Source organism: Penaeus chinensis, chromosome 38 (genome assembly GCF_019202785.1).
Source record: "Penaeus chinensis breed Huanghai No. 1 chromosome 38, ASM1920278v2, whole genome shotgun sequence".
In the NCBI taxonomy this organism is placed as follows: Eukaryota; Metazoa; Arthropoda; class Malacostraca; order Decapoda; family Penaeidae; genus Penaeus; species Penaeus chinensis.
Genome location: NC_061856.1, coordinates 2126775 through 2136774, shown reverse-complemented (window position 1 = coordinate 2136774; position 10000 = coordinate 2126775). Strand labels below are relative to the sequence as shown.

General features: G+C 37.7%; 3 protein-coding genes across 3 annotated transcripts in view; 1 reads left to right on the top strand and 2 right to left on the bottom strand.

Annotated features, from left to right (window-relative positions):
• Window positions 1-944, bottom strand: part of LOC125046131 (protein arginine N-methyltransferase 6-like) — a 12328-nt gene extending 11384 nt beyond the window's left edge. The window contains exon 1 of the mRNA XM_047643781.1: window positions 830-944. The gene's annotated coding sequence lies outside the window, so the exon portion shown is untranslated. The remainder of the gene's footprint in view (window positions 1-829) is intronic.
• Window positions 945-1248: 304 nt separating this feature from the next.
• On the top strand, window positions 1249-9177 carry LOC125046180 (nucleolar protein 10-like). The gene is made up of 15 exons (XM_047643874.1): window positions 1249-1429; window positions 2083-2128; window positions 2523-2737; window positions 2860-2996; window positions 3273-3485; window positions 3759-3852; window positions 4149-4298; window positions 4687-4806; window positions 5005-5149; window positions 6031-6191; window positions 6382-6548; window positions 7188-7281; window positions 7490-7558; window positions 8226-8401; window positions 8604-9177. The coding sequence occupies exons 1-15, from the start codon at window positions 1361-1363 to the stop codon at window positions 8812-8814; spliced, it is 2067 nt and encodes a 688-aa protein (XP_047499830.1). The 5' UTR covers window positions 1249-1360; the 3' UTR covers window positions 8815-9177.
• A 174-nt stretch (window positions 9178-9351) lies between these two features.
• Window positions 9352-10000, bottom strand: part of LOC125046181 (carbohydrate sulfotransferase 11-like) — a 2226-nt gene continuing 1577 nt past the window's right edge. Inside the window, exons 4-5 of the mRNA XM_047643875.1 lie at window positions 9825-10000; window positions 9352-9694 (exon numbers count right to left, since the gene is read on the bottom strand). The exon at window positions 9825-10000 is cut by the window's right edge and continues 245 nt beyond it. Coding sequence (XP_047499831.1) covers window positions 9461-9694; window positions 9825-10000 — 410 coding nt within the window. The 3' untranslated portion in view covers window positions 9352-9460. The remainder of the gene's footprint in view (window positions 9695-9824) is intronic.

Below are 10000 nucleotides of genomic sequence, written 5' to 3'. Positions count from 1 at the left end.
GCAATATAGAGCTTGGGTTGTTCTTTACATGCTGTCAAGTCACTAAGGAGTCTTCAAGCTCTATCTTGCAAGAATGCAAATGGAAGAGGTTAGTTTGCCACGGCACAACTGTCTTTAGCAACTGCCTAAAACTACTACAACTGACAGTACACATCAAATGCAATTAATGACTAATCCATTACTACAACGGAGCTGATGATTTGCACTCATCAGGTTATCATTGGTCATCATAAGAGAAAACCCAAATATCTGAGACCAAATACAAATTTACTCACGTGGAGCTAAAGACTCTAATTACCCGAAGACAAAAATAAAAATAGGTAACAAATTTAATTAGCTTCATTTCAAATCACCTTCCCTCTCCAATTATATAATAGTCAGACAACACTACTGTAGTTTTTAAAATATGTATAAGTGTGTGTGTGTGTGTGTGTGTGTGTGTGTGTGTGTGTGTGTGTGTGTGTGTGTGTGTGTGTGTGTGTGTGTGTGTGTGTGTGTGTAAATCCCCCCCAAGACCTCTGCTCAAAGAAGTGTTTCCGATAACTCCTTTCCTGCCTTTGTTCCCACGAATAACATTTCTCCGGCCTAATTTACGCCCTAGTCCCTCCTTCCTCTCCAGCAGCCCACCGCTCTTCCCCCGTGTCGCTTATTCCCCGTTTATCCCCTTCCCTCATCTCCCGAAAACATCAATTCGTCGGGACATCTCCGGGAGAGAAAAAAGCTCATTCATAAAGATTGGAAAATAACCCCTTTATTCCCGACGTCGAGCCCTCTCCCCTCAGGGACGAAGGCGTCGTCCTCGCGGCTTCGTGGCAGGATCGCTACTCACGGGTTTCTTTTAGGAGGTTTTTACGAAATGTTGGTGAAGTTGGAGCGATCCGGCGGCGACTCGGAGGCGAAGCAGAGGAGCAGAAGGAGCCTTGGCGGGGCATTCGACTTCTGGGGCGAGCACCTTTGCAATCCTCCTGATAGAGTAAAGGGATAAATAACAGCATAATAACAGATGATAAATTATTCTTTGTAATTTTAATAAGATCTAATTTTAAATTTAAGTTATTCAATTTATAAAATTTGGTTGCTAGTTTTTCATTTCTGGGGGTGCTTACTCTTCAAATATGCTTACCCTGTGTATTTGTTTACACTCAGCGAGACACAACACCATGCGTACCGAGACGGGATATCGACCAATCACAATCAAGCTCTCTTTCCTCTCCGCCAATGAGAACGCAGCTTTCCCTCCGACCAAAACACGGGCGGTGAAAACGAAGGACCCCGAGGCTCGACACATGGGCGAGGAGGAACTTGTGCAGGAAAGCTCCGTAACCTTTTGCAATATAGGAAGTTAGCGAAATTATCCAAGATGAAGGCCCTTGAGGGACGGAACAACGTAAAGGTCTACAATCTAAGTGCAGGAAAGTCCCTGCCAGATGTAAGTAACATTGATAGTAAAGTTTTATGGTGTCGCCATACTTGTACAAATCGTGTTTCTTATAATGGGTTGATGGGGAGTAGTAAATAGGATTTGGAATATTAGTTTGCTTTCTTAGAGTTATTAATACTCTCCCTCTCTCCCCCTCTCCCCCTCTCCCCCTCTCCCCCTCTCCCCCTCTCCCCCTCTCCCCCTCTCCCTCTCTCCCTCTCTCCCTCTCTCCCTCTCTCCCTCTCTCCCTCTCTCCCCCTCTCCCCCTCTCCCTCTCTCCCTCTCTCCCTCTCTCCCTCTCCCTCTCCCTCTCCCTCTCCCTCCCCCCCCCCTCTCTCTCTCTCTCTCTCTCTCTCTCTCTCTCTCTCTCTCTCTCTCTCTCTCTCTCTCTCTCTCTCTCTCTCTCTCTCTCTCTCTCTCTCCCCCCCTCCCTCTCCCTCTCCCTCTCCCTCTCCCTCTCCCTCTCCCTCTCCCTCTCCCTCTCTCCCCCTCTCCCTCTCCCTCTCTCCCTCTCTCTCCCTCTCCCTCTCTCCCTCTCTCCTTCCCTCCCCCCCCTCCCTCTTTCCTTCTATCTCTCTCCCTCTCTCTCATCCTCCTTCTGTTTCTGCTATGTCTTTTGTTGGATGAATTTCTTATAACTTTGTTTTTTGTCTATCCAACAGTGGTTAACAGAACGAAAGAGAAGACAGTTATCAAAGCGAGATGTTGGTAAGTAAAAATTGCATTTAATAATTGCAGTAACCTAATTAGAAATCTGATATTTTTTTGGAGTGTTACGATCCCCCCCACTTTCCCCTTCTCATTTGTCTCTTGCTTGCCAATCCCTTCCACCCTCTCTCCCTTTGCTATATCCTTCATATTTTTGTAATTTTCATTGTTAAGTTTTTTGTTATGCTTAGGTTATTTCTATTGTCATGTCATTTAGTGTGTGTTCTTGTCATGCAGCATATGGTAATTAGTGTCATAGTAATTATTATAATACTAAAGATATTTATTTCTAAGAATTTTTAGGAGTCTATAACTTTTCCAAAATGATTATGTACAAAGCATAAAATAGAGATATTGATGTTCTTACTTTTCAAATTCTGGCCACTTTCCACAGATTTCCGACAGAAGATTGAGTTGATTCAGGATTTCGACATGCCAGACTTGAGTGGCTGTGTACGCATGTCACCTGATGGTCGATATATTTTAGCAACAGGAACATATAAGCCAAGAGTGAAATGCTATGAAGTGGCATCCCTTTCGCAGAAGTTTGAGAGATGTGTGGATTATGAGGTTATTCAGTTCGAGATCCTCTCTGAGGATTATAGCAAGGCAAGCTTTTGTTATTATGAATTGTTGATTTATGCTTAAATGACTCGGTAAGAGATGTGTTATTTTCCTGTATGTTTATCAAAGTATAGGAAGTTCAATTTTCTTTAATGAATTTTTTCCAGTTGGTTTTCTTGCAAGAGGAAAGATACGTTGAATTTCACAGTCAAGGTGGGAGGTGGTTCCGCACTCGCATCCCAAAATTTGGACGTGACTTGGCATATCATTATCCATCCTGTGATCTTTACCTGGCAGCAGCAGGGTAATGTGCAATAAAGTATAACATTATCTAAACATACTGATAGTGCTTAACTGATAATCAATGCAAATCATTACGATTATGAATGTAAATCTTTATTCTCCTGTGTATATATTAGTATAAAAGTATGAAAGAAATTTGTTATGTGACATTTTTGTTCTATATTGATAGTACCTTCTGTTGTAAAGTTTATCCAGATTATGAAGAAAGCTCTGCATAATCATCTGAACCATTTTTGCAGCATTTCTAATTAGCTAGTTTTCACATCTCTGATTTCAGGAGTGAAATATACCGCCTGAATCTCACCCAGGGTCGATTCCTGAACTCCCTGCAGACCAATAGCTCAGGGATTAACAAGTGTGAGTTCAACAAGGTTCATTACCTGTTAGCATGCGGCACAGAAGACGGTCGCGTCGAGGCCTGGGACCCACGATCGAGGCATAGAGTCGGGCTCTTAGACTGCGCGATTCACATGAACACAGAATTTATGTCGTAAGTATTTAGCCTCATTATATTTATTTTGGTCTAGTCCTACCTACTGAGGGGAAAGGATAGTTAAGTGGGACTTCCCTTAGGTTTTTTTATCTGTAAGAAAGAACTTGCCCGCCAAAGAGGAGCAGGTCTCTTTCTCCACATTTTTATCAGTTTGGCATTCTGCAGTCCGTTGATCAGATTGTTTTTAAATTTTGATTACTGATTACTTATTATTGTTGGTATGACTTTCTTTTTTTATTTTTTACATTCCGTTCCAAATTTCTTACGCAGAGATAGCGACTTAAACACTGCAAATCGGTTTGGCATAACGGCTCTGGCTTACAATGACGCCCTGACCTTAGGGATTGGCACCCAGACCGGGCAGGTGAGTGGACATTAATGTAATTGTTCTTTACTGTTTTTACTTTTTACTTTGTTCTTGTTATATTATACTGTGCAAGTAGTATGGAATAGGGATTAAGCTGCATTATTAGTGAGAAAATGTTTTTTTATTTAGTCCCATTACTGCGCCACGATATATATATATATATATATATATATATATATATATATATATATATATATATATATATATACTGATCTCACACGGTAATAGGTGCCTTTCAAAGATGGAGATTATATTCATGAGATATATTAAAATTTCTGTATGCAACTTTATAGGTCCTTCTGTATGACATCCGGTCGGACAAACCTCTGCTCGTCAAGGACCACAACGATGGCTTGCCTGTTAAGGATCTTGAATTTCACAATTCAGCTGGGAAGGTTGTGTCAATGTCATCCAAGATTGTCAAGATATGGGACAAGGAAACAGTAAGTGGATAGAACTTGTGACTCAAAGAAGTTTTTCTGGAATGAATTACTTTCTTTTTTAACTCAGTGGTTGGGTTTTTTTGTAGTTGATGGCAGATAGAATTTCTAAAGTCTGCTGCTTGGGATATATATGTGTGTGTGTGTGTGTGTGTTTGTGTTTGTGTTTGTGTGTGTGTTTGTGCTATGTTAATATTTCTGAATTTATCATCAATAAGTGAAGGCATAGGTGATAGACATAGATATATATATGTTCATCAGTTATTGATAGTATATGTACTTGTATTGAAATCTTCCTAGTTCTCTCTCTTACTATCTCTTTATAATATATATTCATAGATAGAAAGATGTAAAAAAAAGTTTATTCTACAAAGACGTGTTCCTCTTTCAGGGAGCTCCCCATACCAGTATTGAATCCGAGGTGGACTACAATGACCTCTGCCTTGTCCCAAATTCAGGGATGTTGTTCTTGGCCACTGAAGATGTGAAGTTGCAAACCTACTTCTTGCCGGTAGGTTACGAACCATCGTTTTTTTCCCTTCCTCCTTTTCTTTCGTATTTCATTTTGAGATGGTGTGCCTAATTCGGGTATATGCTGACTGATCCATGGGGTTTTTAGTACTTCGCATGGATATTTGAAATGCATTTGTTGTTAGCAAATGTATCACATATTTATGTTTTCTTTATTGTTATTTTTACCTGTTTTCAGTCGTTGGGCACTGCTCCAAGATGGTGCCCTCACCTTGATGCCCTCATTGAGGAGCTGGAGGAAGAGGAAGCCCCGTCACAGTACGACGATTACAAATTCGTCACGGAGGAAGAGCTGAAGAGAATTGGTCTTGAGAAGCTCATTGGTATGTTCCTTATATTTCTTCTACTTCTTCTACTTCTTCTACTTCTTCTACTTCTTCTTCTACTCCTTTTTCTTCTCCTTCCTCTTCCTCTCTTCTTGTTTATTCTGTTTATTCTTACTCTCACTCCTATTCTTCCGTCTTTTCTTCGCCTCTGTCATCAAGGAACTCACTGCCAGGTGTTTCTTTGTCTTTTCTTCTTCTCCCTCTCTCTTTCTTTTTCTTCTTTTTCTTATTTTCATTTTATTGTTATTGTTGTTGTTGTCTTCTTCCTCATCCTCTTCCTTACTCTGTTTTTATTCTTTGTGATTTTCCTTATTTCTTCTTTAATTGTTATTGTTATTAGTGTCAGTTGAATTCTTTAGCAATATATTTATGCTCAAAAGAGGCCAAACATATTTTTGATTTGTAAAAGAAACAAATAAATTATCTGATTGGCAAGTCTTAATTTTTTCTGAAAATACTTTTAATTATTAACCCAAAACCGACAGGCATGGCATGTACATACATGAGTTTACTTCATAAACTGTTTTTACACATAAATGGCTACACTTGTACCAAGTCACCAATGAGCCAGTTACAAGTACTGCCTGTCTTGCTTGTTTACCCTTTTCCTTGATTTTTAAAAATACTTTTTGATATCTTATACTAATGTCAATAATAATATAGTGATTATAATGTCTATGATAAAAATAACACCATTGATATTGATAACATTAGTATAAAAAAAAAAAAAAGAAAAAAATAGTACTGCAAATTCAAGGAATGAATATAGAGACATTTTACAAAAAACACTAAAATGAGCTCAGTATTTTCCCGGTGACGTTTGGTTAATTCAATCGAATGGGAGAGAGGATTGCTCATTTTACATTTCTTTGTTAAAGGTACGGATATACTTCGGGCAGTCATGCACGGCTACTACATAGATTCACGGCTGTACAACAAAGCCAAGATGATTGCTAATCCGTTTGACTATGACGACTTCATGAAACGTAAAGTCAAGCAGAAAATTACCGAGCAGAATCAACGCGGAATACAGACTAAGGTTAGTGCTGGCGTTGTCACGTGTTTCATTTTTTGTAATTCTTATCTCTTCATTATTTCATGCCAGGTTCCTCAGTAACCAATGCACTGGTCAAGATCTGGTTCATGTTTTTTTAGCATTAACAGGTGTAATTAGTTTCCGGTCAGGTCTGTCAAATCATCGACACCCCAATTCATTTCACTCCTTCCAGAAACTGCCAAACGTTAACCGCGATCTATTCGAGCGGTTGACCGAGGACCAGCAGGATGAAGGGTCCAAGAAAACGACTTCTGCCGATGAGCTGTTGAAGGACGAACGTTTCGGTGCACTGTTTACGAGCGAAGATTTCCAGATAGAGAAAAGCTCGGCAGAGTTTAAGTAAGATTCCCTCTTTCCTTGTTTCTTTTTTTTTTCCTCTTTCTTCCCCTCCCCCCCCTTTTTTTTGTTTATTTGTTTTTGTAACCTTTCTTTATCAAGCTTTTTTTTTCTGAAGTTTGTTTGGGGGGGGGGGGGTCATCATCACTTTTGGTATTGAAGTGTTGAATTTTTGTTTTGTTTTACCTAATACACTCATTAGTTTGTGTGTTGTTGTTTTTTCTTTCTTTCTTTCTTTCTAATCATGAAAGAAATGTTTTTGAAAGTGTTATTATTATTATTATTTTTTTTTTCATTATCATATATGATGATGTTATTGTTATACTTATTATTATTATTATAATTGTTATTTTTATAATCATCATTATCATTATCATAATCAACAATGATAATAGTATTATTGTATTATTATTTTTTATATTTTTATTATTATTATAATAATTGTTATAGTAATCATTATCATCATCGTTGTTATTGTCATCATTATCATCATTGTTATTATTATTATTATTGCTGTTATTATTATTAGCATGATCATCATTATCATCTTAATTGTTATCACTATTAACATTTTTACCAATACTCTTACTAGTACATAGTTGTTCTTGGGTCCTATTTATAATTTTGTTATGACCTTTCCAGGCTGTTTAATCCGGCCATCAGCAAAATGGACAAGAAAAGGTCAAAGGCCAGAGCAGAGGAAGAATTAGAAGAACAAGAATTCATGAAAGCTCGTGTGAGTTTCGCTCATTTACTCTTTTATTAACTCAATGCCCTCTCCCTTTTTTCTAAATCGTGCATGATTATGAATCCTAGATGTGAAATTGAGTTACGACTTTCTTTTTCCGTGCTTATTTTTATAGCCGTGTCTTTGTTTACTTGTCTCTTGATATCCGATAAGAATTGAACCCTTTACTTGTTTTTGAAATGTGTTTTTGCTTCAGGAGGAAATGCTGCAGGGTGAGAGCTCCGACTCGGACTCCATCGTGTCTGACGACGACGACGAGAGGAAGGTATGGCTGCTGGTATTCTTTTAATTCTTGAATAGATAGGTTGATAGATGAATCGATGGATAGATAGATAGATAGATAGATGGATCGATGGATAGATAGATAGATTGATGGATTGATTGATATTTAGATAGAATGTTAGATTGTTGAGATGCTTATTACCTATGTCTGTTTGTTATTAGAATTTTATTTAAATGAACATGGCTTTGTGTGCCTTTTGCTTTGAAGTAAAATATGCCATATCTTTTCTCATATTAGTTTCAGTGAAATCATCCTATGTAAATTTATAAATGGCAGCATGCATATTTCAAGATGAAAAGTATACATTGGGAGAGGTTTATTTGTTTGATGATCAAGAGAGGGAGGGTAAAGAAAACTTGTATACTCATAGACAAATACAGTATATATTATTATAGTTTGAAGTTAGCATAGAAGGTGAACATATTTTCATATGGCTCTCCAACTTAATTAATATATGTGCTTTTTGTGTACATTGTTTAAATGATTAAAGAGCTTAATCTTTTCCTTTTAATTTACTATGACTCATTTTATTATTTTCGTGTGTAAATGGCAATTAGAATGAAGGAATGGATGAAGTTCTATGAAGAAGTCTATGCAATTCAACTTGGCAAGCATTGCTTACCCGCTTTTCATGAATTATGCTTTTCAGGTCAAACCCATAGAGATAAGAAATTCAAAGAAGCAAAAGGAAAGATATCAGAAAAAGAAGGTCAATAAGTCTCTTGTCAAAGAGGATGAAACGAAGAAAACGGAAGGCAGGGACTTGAGTTTAACCGCTGCCGACTCACTAGCGGAACTGAAAGCCAGCAAAAAGAAGTTGAGCAAGTAAGGACTCTCTCTCTCTCTTAACCATAATGTATTTTAGTTTGAAATGTCCAAGTGTGTTGTAGAAGACAGTAATACATATCTCTTTTGTCTCTTTTGTTTGATATCAAAATATGTTTCCAGAAGACAGTAATACACATTTTCAGCCAATATCAATATCAGCTTTTGAGGAAAATAACACACTTTCCCATTGCCTTAACAGGATGACCCTAGCTGACCGTCTGGAAATGGAAGATGACAACCAAGAAAGCATTAAGCAGCTTACCTTCGGCAGTCGGGAAATGAGCTACGTAGTTAAGAAGGAACCTAAGTTTGGGCTCTTACGACAGCAGCAGAGAGAACATCAAGCAGAGAGAAGAAAAGTTCGGCGATCAACAGCAAACCTGAAGGGGAAGTTCAGAACTAAAGATTGAGTGATATAGATGAATGGACTAGGTAACAGTTATTAATCATATATTTTGTTTCAAGTAAAAGTAGTATATTTATGAAAAAAAAAAATGTGAGGGATGGATATTTTTGCTGTGTGTGGGAGATATAAACAGTGTTGTTTATTTTGTGTATATATGGCCGTGTATAGTTATTTTGGCTTTTTTTTGTTCTAAGTGTGATTCATCAGTCTGTTTTTGCAATCTGTGCTTGTATGGATGATACTTTTTTTTCCAAATATTGTTGTTGTGTCTATATACTGAAATATGCAAAATGCACTTATGTTGTATGTAATTGATGAGTTTCCAGTACGAGAAATACAGACTAAGCTCATGAAATTATGCCACTGACTTTGACTTTTGTTCACCTGCATTTTTTTTTTAAACCAATGATAAGGATTAATGAGAATAGATACTTTGAGCCAGTAATTTCTTTTGTAATGAGTGTTATTTTAATAAGAAAATATGAAATGGTTATGAAGGCTGTAATTTTCCATTGCAAGCCTATGTGATTAAACAAAATCCTGCTATTTGAACTGTTTATTATTAAAATTCAGGTACAAAGTTTCATGGTACTCAGGACAAGCATTTCACCTAAATGCCAGTTCCTTGATGCCAGTGAGAAAAGTTGTTTTCAAACAATGTCATCAGGAGAATAGCCAAATAACTGAAAATCATAGTAATAGGCAAGATAAACCCTAATTCTTTCCCAGGGAGTCATCTGGGAAAAATACAGCTTCGTCAGGCTGTTGGTAGAAGGGCCGGCACTGGCGTGTTTGTTTATGGTGCTTTCTTCAGGGAACTGGGGGGGGTCTGGAAGCCCCATCAACTGCTGGATGTGTTGTTGGTCTTCACTGAATGTTTCAACCTGGAATTTTTAAAAGTGTGTTTTATGAAGCATGGGTTATGTATATACACGGTCTGTCTCTCTTTTTCCTTCTCACCCTCTCCCCTTTCAGTCCTTTTCTCACTCAAAGGAGAGACTGACTTATACTTACTTTTACAATGGCTTTATATTTAATGTCACAAGGAGCACAGCGATTGAAGAAAGGTTGCCAGTGGACATCGACTGATTCAAGACATGCGGAATTTACCAGGAGGCTGCATTTCAAGATCTGGTCACTGACATACAACGCAAATTCACGAAATGTTGGAATGGACAAATCTGAATAAA

Excerpts from the sequence above, each read along its gene's own strand:
- LOC125046180 (XM_047643874.1), top strand. The coding sequence starts at position 1,361 with ATGAAGGCCCTTGAGGGACGGAACAACGTAAAGGTCTACAATCTAAGT. Across the intron at positions 2,129-2,522 it reads GTTATCAAAGCGAGATGTTG|ATTTCCGACAGAAGATTGAG; the intron begins GTAAGTAAAAAT and ends CACTTTCCACAG. Across the intron at positions 7,559-8,225 it reads ACGACGACGACGAGAGGAAG|GTCAAACCCATAGAGATAAG; the intron begins GTATGGCTGCTG and ends TATGCTTTTCAG.